The sequence below is a fragment of the Psammomys obesus genome, unplaced genomic scaffold (genome assembly GCF_907164565.1).
Source record: "Psammomys obesus unplaced genomic scaffold, mPsaObe1.curated_primary_1811, whole genome shotgun sequence".
NCBI lineage: Eukaryota > Metazoa > Chordata > Mammalia > Rodentia > Muridae > Psammomys > Psammomys obesus.
Window position 1 is genome coordinate 3,016,478 of NW_026596095.1, and position 26,823 is coordinate 3,043,300.

Here is a 26,823-nt window from a genome sequence, read left to right on the forward strand (position 1 = left end):
TTGCTTTACTTTCAGATGAATAAAGTTGTTTGGGTATAGTCGTATGTCTCACAGTGAGTGGGGGTGTCTTGTTTTTCCTAGTTAATCACTGCTACCCACCAAGGACTCAGCTCCGAAAAACAAAACTCATTTGGTTAGTTCAAAGCTTAGAAATAAATTGCTCTGTCATCCTGCTATGTACCTCTCATAGATTTTTTTTCCCTCAGGTAAAAGAATGACCAGAGACTATATTTCTCAGTATTTATGTGTGGATAGGGAGAACTATTTCAGCTGAGGGGATTAATGGACTATACTATATGAAAGGAAAACTCAAAGCCACTTCATTTATTCCTGTGATGTATTTTCAGACTTCCAGTATTCCCCCCAAAAAGTACACACTGCCTAATCCAAAACGTTCTTCCAGTTAAGTATTCATAAGTAGCCATAAACATCTCACAATAACTAAATGAATTTGTATTATTTTTTTAACATGTGCCTTGAAGGGAGAGAGAGAGAAAAAGAAACTACATTCGCAGTCCACTTGCAAACTTTGTCTAAAGCACTAAATCTGAAGTTAAGTCCTCCGTCAATGACAAAAGGTTCCAGTGCAATGCCTGCTTCATAATTCTGTGTACAGCTGACTCTCTCTGCAGCTCAAGTTGCCAGCAAAGGCTGAAATGGAGCGTAAGTCCTTTGGTTAACAAATTCCCGAAAAATACTCCCCCCCCGCCCCCCACGTACAAAACCCCAGGAGCTGTAGTGATGTCATATCCGTTGTTCAGGTCTCCACACCTCTCAGCAGTTACTCCTTTTATCTTCTTGGGTCAAAACTTTTGAGGTGGGCTGGCGATCTAGCAGAAAGGGAGAGGGCAGACCCCGGCGCGCCAGGTGGAGGCGCTTCAGCACCTCGGCCAGCACCCGCTGCAGTGGGTCCCAGCCTTCTGAGCTCCGCTCCGGGACTCCCCAATCTGAGATGCCTGCGGAATGATCGCCCCCCAGGGCGGCTGCCTCTGCTGCCGCTGCTGCTGCCGCCGCCTTTGCCTTTGCCTTTGCCTCCACTCTGCTCTGACTGGCAGGCAGAAAGTGCAACTGACGTGGGAAAGGTCTCCGCAGTGAGTGGAGTGGCTACATAAAACAGAGTAAAGAGAGGGGAAAAAAAAAAAAAAAACCCACATCAGAATGCAGGCGAGGTCCAGGCTTCTCAACCTCCTTCTTCTGTCTTTACTTGCTGGATTAGATCCTTCCAAGGTAGGGCAATATTTTGTTTTGACTCGTTTGGAATAAATGTGAAAGATGTAATGACCTGATCAAGATCGCGGGGGGGGGGGGGGGGGGTCCAAACGGCATAGGGGACTGTTCTTTCAGCTCCTCTGCATCCACGCGGCTTGGAAGATAACAAGGTGAACTACCAGAGGGTTAGCTTCTGAAGGTAGAGTCGTGGTGTGAGGGGGGAGGGACCAGAGCGAAGATTATGTACTCGGGTAGCAGGCAATGCGGTTCTCTGGGGAATTTAGCTTATTCGCTGTCCAGCTGCTTAATGTTCTCTTCTGAAGTAGGACGGTCGGGCCGTGCAAGGGAGTTAGCAGCAGAAAACAATGCAGTTTATAAGCCTGTGTTAGATGGTGAGCGGTGTCTTTGTTGAAAGCAGGGAAGCGTTTTCCAGCTGATGCTGGTCAATAATACTCCCATCGCAGACGTGCTGCGGTTTGTGTCCAAAACATTGGGGAGGCTGCTTGTAATCCACGACAGAACAGCAAAGCTACACTATCTGCATGGCCAAGAGACGTTGTGAGAGGGACTCTGTGTTTCTTTCCTTGTACTGAAGAAAATTAGGGAACCCCCGAGGAAGTTCTGGTGTTAGGAGACAGGAAGTGGGAAGCCTGTTAAACTAAGGAGGGCAATAGAAAGGATGAGTTACGATATAGCTGTGCAACTCTCTGAATTATCCAGCAATGAAAGCAAACGCTCAGCTCATCTGGTATAAAGCAGAGAGCGATGGAAATAGGTTTTCAGCGATGTGTGAGGAAAGCCTGTTAAGGGTGGTCATTTCTGAGAGGCAAGCCTTCTAAAGCCTTCTAAGAAAAGCGTAGTGCTCTAGAGTAAAGGATTAGGCAACTGCTAGAGTAAGGGGTGGAAAGCCTTTTTTTTTTTTTTTTTTTTTTTTTTTTTTTTTTACACACATAGCTGGTGGACAGCAACGTGACATGATTGGGAAAATGATGCCGTGTTATAAAAGCTATTCAGTGCTGTGTTTTGAATTCTTTAAAGTTATTTTGTGGGGTGACACTGTCTGTGTAAACAATTGACTATAAGTAAGATTTAACTAGCTGCAATCTATTACTTGTGATATTTTAAAGCCTGACCCCAGTATAAGGTGTAAAATTACAATGCTATGGCAGACTTTTCATGTTTAGAGAGATCTGAGGGAAATAAAAGAATTTTATTCTAAACCTATAGTTGTCCTGGCACTGACATTCTGAAAGCTTCAAACAATGTGTGAAAGCCACCTTAATAAGTGTAATGGCATACTGTAGATACTGAGGTATAACTGTAAAGCTTTTTACACCAGATAAATCATGGCCAATTTATTTCCTTGCACTCACGGTGACATAGTCCGTTCTGACTCTCAAGTGAGACTGGCAAAAACTTTTGACTGCATTTTCTCATCTATCTAATTTCCAATATCCTGTAAAAGTATACTTTTAAAAACACAGTTAATAAATTTGTGCAAAATAAGTTCCTAGACTTAAAGCGCTGTGGCTTTTCTTGAGAATTTGAAAGTGTGGGTTCTTATTGACAGCTGTATATGTCATGTATATTGGATGTGTCTGGGATCTTTAATGTATAAATACTATAATTGCTGATAATTATTTATTAATATTTTATTAAATATAGATATGACTTATCCAAATAAGCATCCCTGCTTTGGTTAATTTGATCTTTGTTATTTTTTATGACAAATCTGATTATTCAGTGATTTAAAACTTTCCAATTAGGTCAGTCCAAATTCTGAATGTTTGGTAGCACAGATCTGAGAAATCCAGGGGACAAAAGGAATCTACTCACTTTTCAAACTGCTCTCAGTTTCCAGGTGTTGCAAGACAGCATTGAAAGACCATATCATGATATTTTGCTGTATTGCATGAAATAGCAGATAATATTAAAAACTTTATATCAAGTATTTGATGTTTAAATGTTTTGGATTTATAGACAAAATGGCTCCTTTATGAAAGTAAATAGAGCCTAATTTTATTTTTCCTCAAACTGCTTTTGGTTACCACACTATATCAAACAAACATTTCAAATAGCAGCACTGGACTCTCTAGATAATTGTCAATCGGGCTATAAACTAAACATTTCTCAACTTTAATTTAGTTATCTTCTAGTTAAAAGCTTGGGTTTTTAAAGATCAGAATTGTAAAAATATTATATTAGATGATATTAAAATTAAAAGTTCAGCAATATAGTACCTTACATGACTACGATTTGGGTATACACAAACATCTCTTGAGAAATGTCACCGAAAGAATTAGAAATTCTAACCAGATGCTGTTTGCATGTGAGAATACTATGCCAACACAAATTTCAAAAACAAATTTATTTTATTTGGTTCTCAACCATTTTATACTTTGTGTTTACTATAGATATGAATAAAATTATATATGGATACAGACAAAATGTCAGAGGAGATTCTTGAAATTTGAAAATTTAACATATATGTTAAAGTATAAGCTTCCACCCACGTCATATATCACCATTTTAAATCTCTATGGTTTCTTCATTTAATTTTCTTACGTAGATGATAATTTACTCTCACCAGTTCCCATTCCATCTTATGAAAGACTGTGCAATGCTTGCTTTATGGGCTTCCCTCACTGTGATTGAAGTTTATTCAACTTTTTTGCATATATTTACTTTTTTTTCTTCTCATTTAATACATGAAAGAATTGAAAAGATTAGCATTTCCTTACCACAGGAAGGCAATTCACCCTAATTAATTTGTATTTTCATATAGAAATATTGATTTTTTTCCCAGTAAATGTATTTGAATTATGTTTTCCTAATTAAAGTCTAATTAACAAACTCCCAAATCCTTTTAGAAAAACATAAAATCGAGAACATATGCCACTGACTCTTTTAAGAGATTCCATTGTAATGGAATTCCTAAATTACAGGCAATATCCAGCATCACCAACAAATTAGTAAAATGTTAAAACTGAAACCTGTACAAACTCACCTAATTTTCAGTTTCATGGACAAAGGAGCATATCTGGGTAGGAAATTCCTGAGAGTGGCTGCTAGATGGCATCTCTGTGCTTTTAAACTGAAGGTACTGAGTTCAGTAGTAACCTTGGTAGGAGAGTGGGCTTCTTTATTCTTTCACACACACACACACACACACACACACACACACACACACAAATAAATAAACAGATCATTATTTGAACATTATAGTACAACACAATCCGCACAACTCAGAAGCACAGAATGTTCTTTGCAGTGCAAAACCAGGAATATAGGAGATTGTAAGTAGTCAGGATAGTCTTGAAAAGGAGCTTTCACTCTAAAGCCCCACTTGGGGAAAATTGCAAAGAGGTGACATGGACATAGCTACATATTTTTGAGACTGTTAGCCTTTTAAAAAGCAGCACTCATTCTAGAAATATTTTGCAAAATGTCTTGCTTTCTTACCAGTTTAAAAAAAAAAAAAAGTCTTCAGTGTAGCACCGTAAAGCCAGCTCACATCACAAACACCAACTGTAACTGTGACTCAGCAATAATCACTGCTACCAAACTGTTTTGCTCTATCCAAGACAGCATAGGCAATCAGAAATCTTACTCTAAATTTAAAAAAAAGAAAAGAAAATGCATGGAATCCATGTTAGTGTGATGGGAACTAAGGGACTTTCAACAGTTATATTGCTAAATGTTTAACAATGTTTATTCAACAAGGTCAGCCTAAATTACAACAGAATATGGATTGGTGGTATTTGGCAAGACTATGAAGGTACACACCAGAAACCCTGATATAATAAACATGTAGAGTTCAAGGGAGCCCATCTGTATTTTGAAAGAGCAAAAAACTTCCCACTCTCACTTTGTCTAAGTCTTCTATAACTTAATTGAACTTTTACTTTGGAAAAGTAAATATTATTTCTTACTCTTCTTTCGGGAAAGTTGAAAAGGTTAACATGGCACGGATTTCCTTCATTATTCTTTTTATAAGTTATTTCCTGTATCTTTGCAACTGATTCTTGTGTGATCACTGCTCACTGACAAAGGGAAGCACTCTGGATCCATCATTTGTGTTCCTGGATTTTCTCTTGAGAATATGTGTATATTTTTATGGCGTTGTGCATAAACATGATACGACAATCCTTAGTCTCAAACTATGTGCCTAGATAATGTTTTGTGTACATGTGTACATGCATTTTCATATGAGTATGGGGAAATACACATGGAGTGTGTGGAAACACTTGTATGCTTGTGCCTATGTAGAGACCAGAAGGTAATGCAAAATGTCTTCCTTGATCATGCTTCACATTTTTTTATTTAGGCCGGGTTTCTCAAACACTGAACTCAGAGCTTGCTGATTTCATTAATCTAGCTAGCCAGCTTGCCGACCTACCCAGCTGTCTTTACCTCCAGAATGTGCTGAGATTATTAGTATTCAGAGGCCCACCACATGAAGTTTGGAACTCTGGTCCTCACTCATATAATAAATGCATAAAGCATAAACAACTTAGCCATTTCCCTAGACTGATACTATTTTTTATTTTAATTTTTTTCTTCACAATTTATTCATTATATATCCTGATTGAAGCTCCCTCCATCAACTCTCCCCAGTTCTACCCTCCTACCCTCTTTCCCTCATCCCTTTCCTGTAATACACTGAAAGGGAGAGTTCTCCACTATTGCCATCTGTCCATACTTGTTAAATCTCATCAGGACTGCCTGGATCCTCTTCCTCTGGATTCTGGCAAGGTTGCATCATCAGGAGTGAGCGATCAGAGAGCATCAACTAATTTCATGATAGAGGCAGCCTCTGCTCCCCTCACTGAAAGATCCACATGGAGACTGAGCTGCCAATCAGCCACTTCTGAGCAGGAGATCCTCTCACATGGAGTCAGAGATCATCTCCATGCATGGGAGACTGATATTCTTAAAGCTTCTTTATTTTTTTTTTCTAGAATGACTGTCTCACTCTATAATAATATTTGATGATTCATCAATAATTTTTAAATTCCCTTCCATAGTATTCTCAATGGGAGCACCTGCCTAGGAAGCCTATGGATGAAACCTTTAGGTAGTAGCATGCTGTTTTTAATCTCATGTTTAGAACTCAGAGCTTCCAACTGGCTGATCTCTACACCACAGTTCTGTCTCCTTTCTCCTCATACATGACCCATGGATTCAGATTTCTTTCTAGTTACCCATCAACTTGACAAGATCATTTATCCGTCTACTGATTCTGAAGGCCAGCCTTTCATACTTCAAGCAAAATGTGTTATTTATTGAAACATTCCTTTTGAAAAGCAAAGCGAAAACATTTCTTCTTGAAAAAGATTTCTTCTCACTAAAAATACGTAGCAGGTATGTGAGAAGGCTTCACACCAAAGCACAGTTTCTGACTGACTCTTCCCAAGTAAGAACGTGTTCAAGAATTTTCTAAAAACTGGAAATGATGAGAAAAACTTCAGTTTTTGCAATAAGAAAATATACTCAAAGCCTGAATAAAACTACAGACTACGTGATGAGGCATGACACCTGACATGCTGAAGTGTTAATTAACAAAAATTCTGCCTAAAAGCAATCAAAACTTAATTGCAAGTAGTGTAGCTAAGAAAAGAGATACAAAAGCAAACCGTTTTCTTGGTAGTTGAGCTAAGGTTACATTGGGTCATCGAGATAATCTGTGAATTTGCTTATATGAATAATAATTTCTTGTTGGTCTAAAGTTCTCCAGCAATAGCAAAGAATTTTTAGACATTTCCCTTGTTTAATTTGAAAATACATGGTTGAAATGTGATCCCTGAGCATTTTAGTATAACAAAAGATGGGCAACTGTCAACTCAGTATATGACACTTATCAGGTACAAAAAGCTTGGGATTTTTTTTAATATAATACACTACAGTGGTGATATTTATTAATTTGTTTGGTTTTTGCTTGTAGTACAGTACATCGAAGCCAAAACATTTATAACATAATTTTAAAATGTAAATTTTACTGCTTCTGGGACAGCTCCCTCAGGATGATCCTTTCCAGATCCCACCATTTATCTGCAAATTTCCTGATTTCCTTATTTTTCATTGCAGAGTAATATTCTATTGTGTATTTCTGTATCCATTCTTCAGTTGAGGGGCATCTGGGCTGTTTCCAGCTTCTGGCTATTACAAATAAAGCTGCTACAACATGGTTGAGCAAATGTCCTTATTGTGTACTTGAGCCTCTTTTGGATATATGCCTAGGAGTGCTATGGATGGATCTTGAGGTAGCACTATTCCTAGTTGTCTGAGTATGTGCCAGATTGATTTCCAGAGTGGTTGTACAAGTTTACATTCCCACCAGCAGTGGAGGAGGGTTCCCCTTTCTCCACAATCTCTCCAGCATGTGTTGTCACTTGAGTTTTTCATCTTGGCCATTCTGATGGGTGTAAGGTGAAATCTCAGGGTTGTTTTGATTTGTATTTTCCTAATGGCTAATGATGTTGAACATTTCTTTAAGTGTTTCTCTGCCAGAGTGAGCTGTCCCAGAAGCAGAAAGACACACACGGTATATACTCACTCATATAGACATATAACATAAGATAAACCTACTAAAATCTGTACATCTAAAGAAACTAATTAAGAGAGAAGACCCTGACTAAAATGCTTAATCCCCATCCCGAAAGGAAAAGAGGATGGACATCAGAAGAATAAGAAAACAGGAAACAAGCTAGAAACTTGCCACAGAGGGCCTCTGAAAGCCTCTGCCCTGCAGACTATCAAAGCAGACGCTGAGACTTATGGCCAACTGTTGGGCAGAGTGCATGGAATCTTATGTAAGAAGTGGGAAATAGTAAGATCTAGAGAGGACAGGAACCCCACAAGGAGAGCAACAGAACCAGAAAATTTGAACACAGGGGTCTTCCCAGAGACTCATACTCCAACCAAGTACCAGGCATGGAGATAACCTAGAACCCCTGCACAGATGTAGCACATGATAGTTCAGTGTCCAAGTGGGTTCCATAGTAATGGGAAGAGGGACTGTCTCTGACATAATCTGATTGGCCTGCTCTTTGATCACCTCCCCCTGAGGGAGGAGCAGCCTTACCAGGCCACAGAAGATGACAATGCAGCCACTCCTGAAGTGATCTGATAGACTAAGATCAGAAGGAAGGAGAGGAGGATCTCCCTTATCATTGGATTTGGGGAGGGGCATGCGTGAGGAAGGAGGAGGGAGGGTGGTACTGGGAGGGGAAGAGGGAGGGGCTTATGGGGGATACAAAGTGAATAAAGTGTAATTAATAAAATACAATAAAATTTTTTAAAAAATGTAAATTTTAGGTGCCGGAGAAATGGCTCTGGCTCGGTGAGCAACACTACTGACTGTTAATGTAAGGACCTGATTTGATCCTCAGAACCCACATCAAAGTCCCCTGTGCCTTCACATGCCTGGAACCTCAGCTAAGGAGGGAGACGGGCGATCCCATGCTTGCAAACAAACTCAAGCAGCCAAGAAAAGCCAGGCTTTCGGATTCATTGTGATGAACACACACAAACACAAACACACACACATTTGCCACACTGATGAACAATATGTAGTTTCTAAAATATATTTTCAATCTGCATTAAAGCAGAGAAAGAACATGACATCATAAGTATTGTGTTTTATTTCCTCATAGTTAAACTTGTCCATAGTCAATTTACTGGTCTATAGCTTATACTGAGGTATTAATACCATAGCAATGAAACTTACAGAATGACTGATAATATTAATATATATGAAGACACATTTAAACTGTAATATTCCATGGAAATATTGTAATCCTGTCAATGGAACTACAATCAAACCCATTTTGTGTCTCATCCACTAAAGGCTAAGGTACCTGCCATGTACCTCCAACATTGCTGTTAGCCTGTATCTGCTTTCAGAAACTGTAAATGTGTAAGTAGTTCCTCATACCCAAATTACAGCTTTTGTGGAAATTTCATTTTAACCCTGTTTCAAAATCTACAAATCTACCTTATGTTTATACCCCACTGTTGTGGGTGTTTGGTTTATGATACGCAAACATGTTTTTGTAATTCCAAGTGGGGGAATTAAGTTTGTCCACACGTGTTAATTGTCCTCTGTGGAGTGTGGTCTTTGTCAGCTGGAATTAGTTGAATTCTGGGGACTTTGAAGGACTGAACAGAGGAAGAAGGGTGGCGGCTTGGAGGAGTGTGAGGAGGACTTCTTGCTGGTGGTTCTTCTGCTGCTGTGTTTGCTGTCTGCTGGTTTTCTAGTTAACTGGACATCTGGATTTCCTGATGAGGGATATTGGTATTGCCCCCCCCCCCAAAAAAAAATACTAGGACCCTACCCAGCAGGAAGAAGTAAAGAGGACTATGTTCTCATTTCCTTACAACCTTCTTTTTCCCCTTATCTGGATTTGGGAGCTTAAAAGGGAGGTATAAGCTTTAAGGACCCCCAAATAAAGTAGCATTTGAGACACTAGTGCATACAGGTGGTGCTCACCTGGGGAGGCATAATGGGAAATTCGGTTTCTGATACCATGCAGGAGTTTGCAAGTCATGAAGGTATGAATGTGTTATTTCAAAATTTATAACAAAAATATTTATAGCAGTTCCTACTGCTGGGTTCTCTTCTGCTTTACTCCCAGAGTGGATATTATATTTCTTCTTTGTCTTCTTCCTGTGTTCTGTTCTAAGAAAGGTTTGGAGGATAGCTGAAAAATCAGAAGGGTCACCCAATTCTCTTCTTTTAGAAAAGATTGCAGAATAATTGGCTATGTACCTAGAGCATTTGCAAGTAGAGGCTGAAGTGCTTGGAAAGCAAAAAATGCCGGTGGAAGGAAAACAAAAGGGTTCAGGCCTGGTGTCTGAAAGCTAAAATTTCCTGCAGGATAAAAGAAGGAAGTAAACTAGGCTGGAAGGCAAATTCCTACCCAACCATGCTCCATGCATTTTTGCTGCCAGGTGTCCAGAGCACCTGCATGAGGCAAAAGGTTGGAAAGCCGGAGGCTGTACAGGAAAAATGGGTTACTCTCAAGCCAAGTGCACTGCCAGAGTGTATGAGGCTACACAAGCACCGTCAGCTTTTCCAGCCTTTGTGCAACATATGCGTGCTAATGATGGTGGTGAGGCTTATGATGAGAGGACATGGCATTCAACAGAAATGCTAGATCTAAAGCTTTTAAAGGGTCAATTGTAAAATATGGAATGCATTCATGTTTCCTTAAGTAAATGTTAAGTTAACTGGGCTACCCAAAATAGACTTATTCCCCAAGATTGGAAGGAATTGGTGTCATCTGTGTTAGAAGCTAGTCAGTAGTTATAATTGCTTAGCATGTGGAGAAATGAACAACAGAATATAGCAGGGGAAATAAATGCTGTTAAAGATCAATTGCTTGGTGAAGGGCGCTATGATGATTTATATAGAATAGATTTGATCTGAGGATGTTGTAACTGAACAAGGTCATGTTGAAGAGTTAAGAGCATGGGATATGGTTGAGGATCCTAGGAAAACATTCACCTTATTTATTAAGGTAGTCATGGCCCTTCAGAAGCCTTCACTGAATTCCTACAGAGATTGGGTTCAGCTGTATAAATAAAGCCATATCAGACCCCAACACCAGACAAGCGTTGAAACCTATTTTGGCATATGAAAATGCAAATACTGAATATAAGAAAGCGCTTGGACCATTAAAAGCACGAGTGCCCCAATAAACAGATGGATCAGAGAGATGACAGATATTGACTTTTAGGAGCATCATGCCAATATCGTAGCACAAGCCATAGCTAGGAGTCTCAGAAATCAAAATGCAGGTGCTTTAATTGCAATGAATTTAGCCATTAAAAAAAAAAAAAACTGTTAAGGTTAAATGCTTTAAAGCTCAAAATAGGTTTTTTGACTGATAATATGATACTTTTACTCATAGGCAGGAACAAGCAGATTCTGGCTTCAGTGGAATCCAATTGCTCCCAGGGTTTTGTAGCCACAGTGGAAAGGGAAAGCATTGGACTAGGAATTGCCTTTCCAAGAGGAACACACAAGGTAACCTCTTGCCATGAACAGAGGGGCCTGTCAGCTCGAGGACCCAACAAACAACTTGAGCAGTCTTCCCTAGGACAGCCAAGAGGCAATGTGCAGGCAGGAAAATCAGAACAAAGAATCTCATCTCGAATTTGATGCACACTACTGATGGTGGTGGAAACTTTGGATCTGGTTACAGATAAACCTCTTATCCTATCCCCCAAAGCTGAATGATACAAATTAACCACAGGTGTTTATGGCTTTTGCCTTCAGGGACAGCAGGGGTGATCTCCGGAAGAAGTGGCTTAACTTCTCAAGGATTTATTGCGCATCCAGGTACTACAGATGAAGATTGCAAGAAAGTAATTAAAATCACAGCATATGTAAAAAAGGAGATGCAGATTAATGCAGGGGATAGAATTACTCAGCTCTTACTGTTTCCCTACATCAAGGGTAAAACTGCTCCAGAAGGAAGAACAAGGGCATTTGGGAGTACTGGAAAATGTGTGTTCTGGCCAAGAGTGGTTGGTTAATGATCAAAAACCCCAGTTAATGGTACAAATGCAAATGGTTGAAATACAAAGTTTGGTAAATACAGGAGCTTATGTCAGTATCCTTTTCCAAAAGTCTTGGAATCCCAAATGGTCATTTTTAGAATGCTTATACACAGTTTATAGGAATTGGTAAGTTATCTAAAATAAGACAAAGTGTATGGAGGATTAAATGTGTGGGACCAGAGAGGAAAACAGGGAAGTTGATACACTACCTGGATGACATATCCACAAATTTATGGGAAGGAGATTACAACAATGAGGTATTCGAATTAACATTCCTGCAATCCCAGAAACAGCAAATGATGAAATTAAGGGTGAGATGATAGATGCTCCTGGGGAAGGTTTTGATGTTTGTAATCAAGAACAATCACTTGCTGTGCTAACTGTCCAAACACCGGTCATTACAGGGATTGAGATTCCTAATTTATAAAAGGGGCCACTGCTGAAATACCAAAAGCCCTACCATTAAAATGGCTATAAAATAGACCTATGTGGCAAGAGCAGTGGCCCATAACAAAAGAAAAATTGCAGGCACTTAAACAACTGGTACAGGAGCAGATGGAGGCTCAAGATATAGAAGAGTCTGCCAGCCTGTGTTTGTTGTGAAAAAGGGAAACAGAGGATAACGGATTTGAGGGCAGTAAATGGAGTCATTCAACTAATGGATCCTTTACAACCTGGAATTCCTTTTCCTTCTTTGTTACCTAGATCTTGTCCTATAATAATAAATTGATTTAAAAGATTGTTTTGTTTTGTTTTGTTTTTTTTCCACAATACCCTTGAACGAGCCGGATAAGGAAAGGTTTGCTTTCTCAGTACCTACTCTGAACAATAGTCTTCCAATAAGGAAATAACATTAGAAGGTACTAATTTTATTTTTTCTCATGCTAGATTTTTTTTTATAATTTATTGATTTTATATTCCTTCCCTTATCTCCTCCCAATCTCACCTTTTCTCACTCTTTCCCCTATTCTGCTTTCCCTAGACCACTGAAAGGGGAAGACCTTCTCTCCTGTCATCTAACCCTAGCTTATGAAGTCTTATCAGGACTGCCTGGATCCTCTTCCTCTGTGTTCTGGCAAGGCTGAACCACCAGGGGAAGTGAACAAAGAGCAACCAAGATCTTGTCAGAGACAGCCCATGCTCCTGTTACTGGGAACCCACATGGAGACTGAACCACCTATGGGCTACTTCTGAGCAGGGGTTCTAAGTCCTCTACATGCATGGTCCCTGGTTGGTGCATCAATCCATGTAGACCACCCTTGGCCCAGATTTTTGCTTTGTTGGTCTCCTTGTGGAGTATCTATCCCCTCCAAGTCTGTCAATTCTACCCTTCATCCATAATACTCCCTGCATTCTGCCCAAAGTTTGGCTGTGAGTATCTGCATCTGTTGGGTGGTGCTTTTCAGAGGACATCTATGGTAGGCTCCTGTCCTTTTCCATTTCTTCTATCACTTCTGGTGTCTATCCTATTTGTCCTTCTGAATGAAAATTTAGCATCCTCCCAAGGGTCCTCCTGTTTGTTTAGGTTTCTTAGGTCCCAAAGGAAATTTTAAACAGTCCAACTTTTTGTCAATATTTTTTGCAACAAAGACTAGAAATAATTCATAAGCAATTCCTCAATATATCATTGATCATTACATGGATGATATTTTGTTGGGTGATTCTGAAGCAAATACTTTAGAAAAAAATGTTTAAGGAAACACAAAGAATTCTGCCATGCTGGAGATTACAGATTGCTTATTACAGGTCTTATTCCAGAAAAAAAGAATACAAAGGGGAGATTCACTTAGCTTTTTAGGTTATAAAATAAGTCAACAAAAAATTACACCACAAAGGTACAGATCCATAGGGACCAATTGCAAATTCTTAATGATTTTCAAAACTTAATGGGAGATGTTAACTGGCTGAGGCCTACAATTGGATTAAGTACTTACAACTTAAGTAATTTGTTTCAAACATTACCAGGAGATTCAGATTTAAACAGTCCAAGATGTCTAAAAGCTGAAGCAGAAAAATAGTTAATTCTTGTAGCACAAAGACTGAAAGACGCATATGTGGATCAAATTGATCCTAACTTGATTGTATTTTGGTCATTTTGCCTTCAACTCATTCTCCTTCTGGGCTCATTATGCAAAAGGAAAATAGTATTATAGAGTGGATTTTCTTAGAATATAAAATAAATATGTATATTGAATTGTTTATGAATTAATTATAAAAGGTAGAACAAGACTACATCAATTGTCAGGAACAGACAGACCTGGGTGAAATTGTAGTTCCTTTTCTAATGCTGAGATTATGGCATTGTGGGTAACTGCCTCAGTTACAGTTTCCCAAGAATCTACATCCAGGTAAAATTCAAAAGGGCTAGCCCAAATTATCATCCCACAGGGACTACATAGAAAACAAAAAGATTAGACAGAAAACACAGATACTGAACCAAAAACGCAGAGATTGGAGTGAAAACACAGAGAATAGACAGAAAATAAAGAGACAAAAAAAGTACAGCTAGTTTTCCAGTGCTTTGCCAATATCCTAAACTTTTAAGGGTACCCCAATGATGGTTTTTTTCCCCTAAACAACAAAAAATAATAATTTTAAACTTTATTGGTCTCTTGTAAATGTTTTCAAGGTTAAATAGATAGTACATAGCTAGGAATAATCAGCATTGTTCTGTAGATGAAAGATAAGTACATAGATATGATTATACACTATAAAATGGTAAATAAATAGGTGATCTTCAAACACTTCAAAGATCTTCAGAATATGGCATCTAACAATATTTTAATAATAAAAGGCTTTTCTGACAGAGACACATCTGCTCCTGGCAGCACCTCTAATCTACTTCAATGAAGATGATGGGCATCAAAGAAAAAAATATGACAAGATGGCCACTGAAGGAAAAAAACCTACCCTTCAACTGCTGATAGCAGGCTCTCTGAGCAAACTGAACACTGGAAAGTTGACTGTCCAACTTTGCAGAGACTAAGTGGTCAGTCCTTCAAAATTGCTGCTTCACAGAAAAGCCTATCAGATATTCTGGGCCAGTAGGCTGAAGATTGGAAGACCAGATGACACATAGAAACCTCTGGTGACTATCGAAGCAGTCTCTGTCATTTCTGTAGTTCTGGAAGTGGTTTGTTCTATGCTTCCTATATACTTAGATAATATTATTTTCTCCTAAACTCTATGATTAGGTTGAAGACCAAATAATCATAGTTTTACTGCAATTAAGCTCAAGACAATGGTTTGTGTCTAAAAAGATGTTTTAAGGTCTAGATAGATGTTTTTTGGTTGATACATACAAAATATGATAAGAAAGTGAGTTAGTTACACAACTTAAGACTCACTAGGATTGGATAGAAAATGGGCTGGACATTGTAAATGTAATTCTTACCTGATAATTCTAATAATTCTTATTGCAAATAGTTTATCAATGTTAGAAAAAAAAGCATTATTTTAAACTGAAAGGGGGAAAGTTGTGGGCATTTTGGTTTATGATATGTAAACATGTTTTTGTTATAATCCCAAGTAGGGGATTTTAGTTTGCCCATACCTGTTAATTATCTCCTGTGGAGCACGGTCTTTGCCAACTGGAATTACTTGAATTCTTAGGACTTTGAGGGATATAAACATGATAGCCCAGAGGAAGAAGGGCGGGTGGTGACTTGGAGGAGTGTGAGGAGGACCGATTAGTTCTTCCTGTTGCTGTGCTTGATTTTTGCTGGTTTTCTAGTTACCTGGACTTCTGGATTTCCTGATGAGGGATATTGGTGTTGCCCCCAAAAGAATCCTACAACCCTACCCAGCAGGAAGATGTAAAGAGAGCTCTGTCCCCTTTCCCTAACAACCTTCTTTTTTCCTTTACCTGGATTTGGGGGGTTGGAAGGGAGGTATAAGCTTAAAGGAATCTTTTTATTAAGATATTTTTTTTTATTAAGTAGCATTTAAAAAACTGGTACTTATACACCAAAGGCCACTTTTTATTTGATTTTTATATATCAAAAATACAATATACAAATTGTTCCTTAATTTCAAAACCAAAACAAAGTAGGCTAATTGTTGGAAGACCACAGAGAAACTGCGTATACAAGCAGGAAATCTAAGCTGAAGTTCACACTGTTTTGTGCCCAGTGTGGAAACTGATGAGTTTTGTGAATCAACACAGTGGGCACCACTGTAATAGTTAAAATCCTGTGACAATCCAATCCAACATTGAAGGAAGGAAGTGAGGAAAGACGGTTTTCCCTGTTGTTAAATCTCAGAATATTCAAGGCAAGAAGGCAGTGGAGAAAGAATAACATTTTCAGAGAGAGTTGTGTTGTTGATATTTTTCTCTCTTTTACTTATAACTAAATTTCCGCATTATTTAATTGAGAGTTGTAGAAAGTTCTTGGCATGATCTTGCCCTTCAGTTTTTGTAATAACATTTTTGCTTGTGTTGTTCATCAAATGGTAAGTTTACGTGAGAAACTTATGACTGCATTCATCTCTTCTCAACCCAATCTATGTGAATTATATGAAGAACGACAATTACATAAAAGCAACTGAATAAGATTGCTGAATCTGCTCATGAACAACTAGTATTGAAATGAATATAGTAGCTCTAATTGCTTGCACGCTATACTGTAATTAAATTTAAATGACCTCTATTTGCTATAGAATGTTCTGGGCATAGGACAATCATTTAAACTATCTTTCTATGCATAAAGCATGATGTAATTTCAATGGCATTAAGAATAACTTTTAAAACTGTTGTGGAGATATCTTTAAAAAGCACTAGAGAACACATGTGCAAATCCCAGCACTCAGGAGAATAGAAAACAAAAATCTTGAGTGCTACCCTAGCCTGGTGCTGTGTAGCCAGGCCCTGTCTCAAATAACCCCAATTCACTCTGGGACAACAATAAAAATAAAATGTTTCCTAAGACTATTTCTCTCTCTCTCTCTCTAATTTCAAAATCCTGGTGCTGTAATGTGTGTAACGCAATGCAAACTAGATCTTCAGGAGAATAAAAATACGTATACTGAGGAAGCCGCAGGTGCTGTGGGACTCATGGTGCTGTCTCTTCCCAGAAAGTGCTTTCGTTTTTGCCCATATGTCAAGATTTTACCTATTTAAATATGCAGCTCAAATATCATGTTTTCCATAAAGTCTTGTGCAGTATTTCTTTCATTTCAAAAAGAAGTAATATCAATAAGATAATATCAGTTAATAAAGAGCACACTTTATCTCTCTGTGTCTCCATTGCCACGAATACTATGTCTGTCACGAAACTGGGGTAGGTGAATAGAAGTAGGAGAGTGGGTTTCTTTCCACTCCCAAGTTTACAATTTCCAATGATTTTGTTTTAACTGTTTACGCAAAATTTTATTTTTAAATTACAATTAATAGTAATTGTATTACTATTAATACAATTAATAGTAATTGTATTATTACTAATACAATCGTATCTCCTTTGTTAAATCATGTTTGTCATACTGTGTATCTTATACTAAGTGTGTGAGGGTGTGGGGGGAGTGGGGGATGGGTGTACACAGACATGCACAAACCTGAAACTGCTGGTCTTTTTTTCAATTGCTGTCTGTCTTATTTTCTGAAACAGATGTCTCACCGATGCTGGGTCTCACTTATTTGACTACCCTAGACTGGCACAAAGGCGGACTCCAGCGCCTTCACCCCCCTGGTTCTGTCTCCCCAACACTGCTATGCACTACATTTTAGTGTGAATTTTGGTGATGAAGCTCCAGTCATTGGACTTCAGTGGCAAGTAGTACACTAACTAAGCCAAAAGGGCCATCTAAATCCCTTCAGTCTAAATCTGAAGGCAGTCTCTGTGCTCCATGTCTGGGTCTCTCTTTTGTCCTTTGCTATTTAACACCCATCACAGATCTTTATCCATGTATTCAGTGATTATGTCCATGTATTCAGTGTTTATAAAATAAATAAACACATGCATAAGCTGAGGAATTCAAAACACAGTCCAAGAACAGAGCCGGTTGTCTAAGGATTATTCTGAGGGCTTGTGAGAAAATTTCAAAAGAAAGAAAAAAACCAAGAGGCTTGTAATGCCAGATTTAAAAATAATAATAACAACGCAGAATCATTTTTGGAATGTGTCTTTGTGCTCCTCCCAGTTGTAGCAGGTAGGAGTGAATTTACTTGAGATTATTCATTACAACTGGCTATTATAATTTATTTATATGCCTCTATGGAAAATAAAAACATTTTTTTCATGTGAGACTTTCTCTTGTGATTGTAAGTTTACTCATTTGACTGCTCACAGTATAAATTGTCTGATGCTCTGAACAAAGTTAGCTATTACATGAGACTTTAGTCCTCCTCATTTATCGGCTCCATTCTGCCAGATCCTACAGCCTCTAGAGCAGTAAACAAAGGATTAGTTAAATGTTTTAAAATTCTGTTTTAAATAGTAGATTGTTGTGATCTCTTTATAATCAATTCTCTGATTAGATCAGATATTAATGATGAGAAAAGACTGACTTTTAAAGGTTAGGAGTTTTGTATCTGCTTATCTTTACTAATGCTGACATATCCATCTTTAATGTTTTGGCTACTGTTCAGTGACACCTCAATATCTTAGCCCAGGCTCTCTAGGAGGAAGCATTCTGTACGAACCTGTGACTTTGTCTTCCATGTTTCATGTGTGTTAGTGACAATGTTCACAGACCTACTTCTTTCTTGTTTGGTTTTCTTGCTTCAAAATGTCCATTTTATTTACCTAGGTTTATAAATTTAAATGTTTTATACTAAACGTGTGTGTGTGTATGTGTGTTTCTCATGGCTGCTCTTAGCTTATATAATGACTTAGCTTTGTTTGATAAATCATCACATTACTTATTGCTCCAAAAGTCTATTCTGTTGAAATGATTCTCAAACTCTAAGCTCCTGAAATGTAGAACCTATATGGAGCCATCTAATTTAAGATAAGGCTTTACTGATCTTACTACTCTAAATCATAATAGCTAGTTAGTAAAGTAGTTATGGTAATGTGTATCTGAATTATAACTTGCTAACATCAGATAACACAAGCTTTCTCATTAACTCTGTAGGTTAAAATGCCCTAAAATGATATGCTAGTAATAAAGTTGTTTAAACAGCACAAATTAACAGCCAGCTATCTAGATAACCCCAAAGGAGAGCAGGAATTTAATAGACAAGGCTTTTAATTTTTTTCAATGAAGTTGAAGTTGATTAAGAAGCATTATCCCATCATGATTTAAATAGCATTACTAGAGGGAATAATTCTGGATGTCAAGATTTCTTCAAATACAGAGTGAGGACTAGAGTGTTGATACATGGAAAAACAATGCCACTGATGAAATCTTGCTTTACAGAGATGCTGTCGCTTTGGGGAATGATCTGCCTCTGTTGATGTGCAGGGAATTGCATATCTGGAAGCAGTAGCAGTGGTTAGAAGATTCACACCTAACCTGTTTCATGGCATACCAACTAGATCTTAGTTCACATCACTGTAATTCAAAACAGAATGTAATTGAAACAAAACTGTTCAAAACCCACTAAAGATTTTTAATATAATATACACAGTGCTGCAGACATATTTTACTGTTTATAAGTTGGAAGCTAGACAAGGGTAGACTAAAATGACTCCAGTATGGTTACCAAATGCCTCATAGCACTGAAGGATAAGCATGAAGAAATGTACATATTTACAAAGCTCGTCCCAAATATAGACCTCTTAATATAATGAGTCAAAACTGAACAGAAGATAGCTGAAGATAAAACATTAAGTGACTGACTAAAAAAATGTTGGTTATTTATTCTTGATATCCCCTTGGTGAAAAAAAAAATCATGAATTTCCTATCAATCAAAGGAAGAAAAGACTACAGATCTAAATAATTGATCTAAAATGAAAACTAGAACTTTAAGGAACAAAGACACTGTAAACCAATTTATGTACAGCAGAGATTTAAAACAAGCAGAATTAAACACAAAAGAAATAAGAAGTGTTTGTCATAGTATTTGATGCCTGTAATCCCGGCAATGGAACAGTGACAGGAGCTTGCGGCTTCCATCCAGGTCAACAGTGGACACAATGGAAATGTAGAGCTGAGTGAAATGAAGTGGAGACGTGAGAAATTAATGGGGGTGTGTGAGAAGGAGCAGTGACTTCAGGGCGGGTGTTTGTTCACACCTAGCGATGACTTGACTGTTTTGAAACCCTTACATAAGTATATAGACAACATACCCAGTCACATCTACTTCCCCCACCAACACTGCGCATTCACATATTACAGTCACCAACTGAACTATGGCTGCGTCTTACTTCTTGTCAATATTCACATTAGGAGAAAAGTTTACGTAGTTCAACTAACCTTTAATGTTTCCTAGTTAGAACAAATAGAAGGCAGAATGAAATGAATTCATGGTTACACACGTTTTCTCTTCTTTATTTGCTTCTTGATTTGAAAAGAATGAAGCAATAAAAACTGAATTACATCTTGTCCATTTGTACATAATCATATTGGTAAAGACAAGATTTTTTTCCTCTCTCAAGAGGTTCAACCAAATTAGTATTAATTTAGCATATAAAATGAAGATAATGGAAAAGAGCAACCATATAAAATCAGAAAATTGCATACATTACATAGGAAACAAGGAAGTTAAAGTGGAGTGAATCAGTGTGAAATTAGCAGTGTAAAAACCTGAGACCTGAAACTACCTTTCAAACAATTTAGTAACCTTGTTTTCAGCAACATATAAACTGGTTCAGTTCTCTGAACAAAATGTGCAAAATGAATAACAAAATGTCATCTTTAATACACTGATAAACATTAACTCTGAATAGTCAGTTTATGATTATTCCACACTCTTTTATTTACGCCTTCCAGATTATTTAAACAAAAACTTTCATTTATTTGAAAAAGCTCAGATTTAATCTATTATAAACTCTTTATATATTTACTATGTTTGTATTCTTATATACAAAAAATATTAACAAACGAGACTTCAAGCTATGTTATATGTTTGACTTTTATTCTGTGTTCTTTCCTTTCACCACCTTTTGAAAATTGAATTGGAAGATAAATGAGTATCATAATTTTTCTATTGTCTCCATCTACCAAAGTTAAAATAAATGACTCATCGATAAAGAGACAGGGAGAACCCATCTATTTTAATTCTGTATTCAAAAAAAGGGGTGTGATAAAGGTTATTACCACATACACCTCCATTACCTGAGTTTGAAATCCAGTTCTCACAACGGAAGGAGAGAACTCTCTTAAGCTTTCCTCTGATTTCCACATGTGTGTGCGTGTCAAATCCTCTCAGGTCAATTACTCATCCCCTTTCTATCTACATTTTTCCTATGAAGAAATAAGACAGGATCCAAGATACCAAATTTACTTTTAGTCAGATATAATTGGAAAATTCTTCTCAAACTGGTGCATATCTTTCAAAGATGTTTTCTACTACCAAGTTTTTCTTGGCAAATAGAGAAAAAAAATATACTTTGTATCAGACAGAACTCTCCCACACACAATGAGGTGTTCCTTTTTTTTTTGTAATTTTAATGTTAGCATTAAACTAACCTACCTGGGTGGCTTCAAGCCACCAGGACACAGGCACCCCCAACATCCTTAATCCTTTCTACAGAGCTTCTGAAGAATTTGGCCTTCATGATGACAGGCTGCTTAGGGAGCTTGCACTTCCCCAGAACTTTGTAGCACCTCGATGGCACAGTATCAGTGATGGGAGCAGCTCCAGTCTTATTTTTTGCAGCTTTGACCTGTGTCTGCTCACTGACCAGTGCCCACAATTTATCCAGGTTAAGTGGTAACGCCTCACACCAGCTTTCCCCAAGTAACCTGGATGATATTTACCAAACTTGATCCTGAAGTGATGCGTGCCTCAGCATTCCCACGGCCTCCTGGGTGTTTGTGGTGCTGACTGAAACTGCTGTGACTGTGGCTTACAAAGACCCAGAGTTACAGGTTTTCCTCAGTCTGGATGGGATGGCGGCAGCAGAAAGGAAACGAGAAGCTAATGTCTTGTACCTTTGTGTATGTTCTTTTAGACAGAAAATAATGATTTGTACATAGGGCTAAGCTGAAAGTTCTTTTATGCGAGATTATAATTTGATTAAACTGAAAATCTTTAGATGGTATGACGATGGAGTTCACAGTGAGCTAACACTCATGGAAATGTTCTTAATTAGAACACTTATTTTTTTAAATTTATTTACCTTTATCTTACATGCATTGATGTTTTGCCTGAGTGTATGTCTACGTGAGTAGGTCAGATCTCAGAGTTACAGACATTTTGTGAGTCGCCGTGTGGGTGCTAGGATTTGGATCCTCTGGAAGAGCAGTTGGTGCTCTTAACCACTGAGCCATCTCTCCAGTCCCGATAAGAACACTTAGAAGAACACTAGAGGCTTATAGTCAGACAATGCTGAGGAGATAACCAAACCACATAGAGAGATATGCTTAGTTGACCAAGGAATGGACTGCGAGCCATTACATGTAGTCTGCTTCTGAAAGACTGTGAGCTGATTAAATGGGTTTCTCCACGAAGCCTTCATCAAAGAATGCAGCTGTGACGGTTCTTGGATTTTTAATCTTGCACAATTCTTTTCAGACTTTTGACTGACAGAATAACATCACAATTTTGTGAAGCTTTTAACTATAATATTCTGAGTAATTTGTAGGGGGAGGGGGAATTGCATACATAACACAATGTATTTCTTCTGTTATTGAATATTAACTCCTTCCTCAAACTCCTTCCAGATTCACTCTTCAACTTCATGTCCTCTTTGTTTTCCTAAAATAATTTATTCTAATTTGTGTTGCTGATATTCTCACCATTGTGGGGCTATGTACCGGCATATGGTCCATCTATCAAGTGCCATTCTTCAAAGAAAACTAACTTACCCTCTCCCAAAATGCTATCAACTGTCCGCTGGTGTCCCGACAGGGATGGGGGTTCATGAGATCCTCACCCCATTCCACGGTAGGAGGTTGGCTGGCTTGATCTTCTGCTGGTTTTGTGCAGACAACCACAGCTTCTGTGAATTCATAAGGGCAGCAGTCCTTAAGGCAATTTGACTGGTATTTCCTGACTTCTGGCTCCTACAATCTTTGATGTTCCACTAAGTTCATAATAATTTGTTAGACTCACATGGCAAGCAAACACAGTAATATACCCATAGTAATACATACAGTAATAATTAGTTACTATATTAATGATTATTTCAGTCTGATTTTTATATAAAAATAAAATTATTCCCAAGATAATATAAATTATTCCCAAGATAACAAACTTGAAAAAAAAAAAAGTCTGATTTATTTTGTAATCACAGTTTTAGCAGCTGCAATCTGCTCTTGAGCCTATGTTGAGGCAGCATATCATGGTAAAGGGCATTTGGTAGGCCAAAGCTTCTCACGACATGGCTGGAGTATGAAAAAGAGATAGGAGTTACACAATTTATTTTCCTAAAGCCTCCAATCAAGTTCCACTTCTTAAAGTTTCTACCAGCCCCTCAGAGTATCACACTGTGTGAACAAGTCTTTGAAACTTGTACCATTATGGGAATTTTCCTATAATAAGTACAGAAAAAATAATTCATAAAAACAAATTCTAAAAACAAAGTAACTCTGCGGCTTGGATTAAATAACAAGATTTGAAAACCTTTTGAAACTTTTAAACCACCTAAATAACACAGAAATGAGACAAATGCTTCTTAGCAACACATTAACAGTATTACACAAAACATGCATGCACATGACATAAAAAATAGATGTTTAAAAAATATAAACTAAAGAAAACCATTACTCTATAAGTGAGTGATTCACAATTATTTCATTTGTTACACAGGTAGACAAGGTTCATTCATGCTAGAATCACTTTTAAACAGATACTCATGAGATCCTATGTTTAAGAGTTGGAAAATTGTTTTAAACTATATAATTGCTATGCTCTTAAAGTCCATTGTATTTTCTACTGTAGGACCACCATAAGTTTATTTGTATTTGAACTGTAAAACAATTTTTTTTTACTTTTCTTAATTTTTATTTTTTTCTTCACAATTTATTCATTAAATATCCCAATTGAAGCCCCCTCCCTCAAAACCCCAATGGATAACAAATCTTAAAGCAGAGAAGTGTATAGAACACAAGGAAATATTATGATCATGAAAGGTTTTCTATGGGAAGAGATCCTAAGGAAAGATAACCTAGAGAATGTAGATAAGAACGGCTAATACAGTGAAAGGAAACTGCATGTAGGAAGTCACAGAGGATTAAAACGGTATGTGAAAGAATGAAGATCTCCCTGTGACTTGAGTTTTGTTCTTCCTAACTATATCAAAAACAGACATTGACGCAGGTGGAAAGGACTAGTGACTCTAAAATGACAAAGAAATGATTATCTAAAGGATATAAGGCAAGATCTACATCATATAAAAATCTTTGTGAAGCTTAATTATCTTAACTTCAAACAAATTGGGAATTCAAATAAATGAGACATTAGTTATATTATTTGGAATGCTCAAAAAAAAGCCCAAACATTATGTTTAAATGTCATGCTTATGCATCAAGGACACAGAGAGACAGAGAAAGGTAATACAGAAGATATGATGACAGAGACAGATTTACTGTAAGGAATTTGCTTATGTGATTATGGTGGCTCACAAGGACCAAGTTCCTTACTTGGACAGATGGTGACACAGAAAAAATGCCAGTGTAGCTCTAGTGCAAAATCTCACAGATTCCAGATACAGGAAGTGACAAAGCTTCAGTTCTATTTGAATGCACGAAGAGCTGAGGATCAGCTCAAAGCACTCAGGAAGTCACAGTTATCACGTGGTGCAGTTGATCTAACAGGCTTCTAACACATGTAGTTTGGTCAATCCACACTAGAGAGGATGAGTTTTATATCAGACTTCCCACTCCAAGTTGTGCTTTTAACTAGAAGCAGCCTCACAGACTCCTTCAGAAAAAAAAAAAAAAAAATCTCAAAAGATATCTTTACAGTCTACGGCAAAACCTAGTTAATACATAAAATTAACTACGGCATCAACAATGTGAAACTTTATCTATTCAGTTATACAACCAAGAGTGACTATGATATCTGCTTGTTATATTTCTAACTAGTTAACTTTGTAACTACCTATAACTTTCAGTAATCAAAAAATTGTATCTGTTACCTTAATGTTTCTGTGCATCCATTGTTTGTATCTGCCCTGTCTAAGTTCTGAAAGTTGGGTCTTCATGACATTCTTAGCTGGAAGTGTAGTACTGTGTTCTGCATCTTCACAACAAAATGTAACTCAATTATTTAACATGTAACTCAGGGCAGAAGAGATGATTCACTGATTAAGAGCACATACTGCTCTTGCAGAGGACTCAGTTTTCCACACAGTGACACACATATGTACATGTACTAAACATATATAAAAGTAGATACATAGATAGATAAATACAAATATATACTGAGATATTTGTATGTGTAAAATAAAAATATTACTAAATTATTAAAAGCATCTATATCAAATTGTGACAGAATCATTTATTTTACTCCTATCTAAATATAAAATGAATCTATTAAATGAACCTTCAGTTTGCTATCATAAAAATTTTTGTCTGGCTCCATGTTAGTTTTGGATCCTATATCCAATGTTCTGTCATTGTTAATTTATTATGAAATAAATTTATTTATTTTGACTTTTCTTAAATTCCCATATGCGTCAACTTTAAAAGTCCTTCTGTTATCTCAAAAATGATAACAAGTTCTACTATAACATAGAAATTAAGAGTTATTAGCTATAGCCACACAAAATAAGCTGGTGAGTTATGGATAAAATAACCAGTGGAACAAGCTTGCTATTGAAAATTGACATCAATCTCCATTTCACAACTGTGCCAACAGGGTTCAAGAGTCCTGAGAAGTGTTGTTTTTAGGTTGCTTGTCATATATCTGGCAGTATTAAATCTAAGGCCACTGCAGTAATCAACAAAACACATATGTCTGTATTCACAAAATCTATGGAGCAGTTAAAAATGAAACAGAGAAAGGCACACAGTGTATATGAAATTCTGTTACTTTGTATAGCAGACAAACAAAAGCATAAGAGGCAAAGATCAACCTCTCCCTGAGGGGTTGGGGGAGACTTACCAGGCCACAGAGGAATACTATGAAAGACAGTCCTGATAAGACCTGGTAGGCTAGGGTCAGATGGAAGGGAAGGAGGTCCTCCTTCATCAGTGGACTAGGGAAGGGTCATGGGAGGAGATGAGGGAGGGAGGGCAGGGTTGGAAGAGGACAAGGGTTGGGTCTACAGCTAAGACATACAGTGAATAAATTTTAATACATAAAAAAATGAAAAAGAGAAAAAATATAAAAATAAAACAACAAAACTGCCAAAAAAGAAGAGGCAAAGATCATTGTGTGGTGGGAAAAAAATGGTCAGAATGGACTTCACTGTGAATGCATTTCAACAAGAAGAAATATTCACAAAGATAATTACAGAATATAACTTTTCCAAGAAAGAAGTTGTTATTTTCTTTGTTGTTGTTGTTGTTGTTTTTTGTTTTGTTTTGTTTTTTTACAAATTCAAGCACAGGTGCCTGTTGCATCTTTGAGGAAAGACAAGAGGTCTAGGCAACATCAACTGAATCAGCAAAAGTGGGTTGCCGAGATTAGAGAAGAGGAATTCAACAGGTCAGCCAGGTGAATGTCCACAGGTATCTTTAAGAATTCTAAGCTTAATGGGAGGATATCCAAGGAGTTCAAGCACAGATGGAACATGGTATAATAAACATGTTTAAAAGCACCATTTTGCTTGATATGAATATGATTTAATTTGAACAGCAACGAAGGATTAGACAGAGGAATACAATAACTAGGGAAATACAGAAGCTAGCATTGTAATCTGGCAATCAACTCCCATTTGTATGGCTTGAGCAACAAGAAAAAAATATTGTTTCTTGAGATGGAAAACTGTGATAGAGGAGCTAATGAGTTTTGTTATGGACATGTAGATCTGAAAGGTCTCTGGCGCTCCGGTGGA

The 26,823-nt window shown here is 37.4% G+C and overlaps 1 protein-coding gene across 1 annotated transcript in view; it reads left to right on the plus strand.

Moving 5' to 3' along the window:
• The first annotated feature begins 810 nt into the window (after positions 1–810).
• Olfm3 (olfactomedin 3) overlaps positions 811–26,823 on the plus strand; it is a 218,535-nt gene continuing 192,522 nt past the window's right edge. Inside the window, exon 1 of the mRNA XM_055628307.1 lies at positions 811–1,227. Within this exon, the coding sequence (XP_055484282.1) occupies positions 1,159–1,227 (69 nt within the window). The 5' untranslated portion in view covers positions 811–1,158. The remainder of the gene's footprint in view (positions 1,228–26,823) is intronic.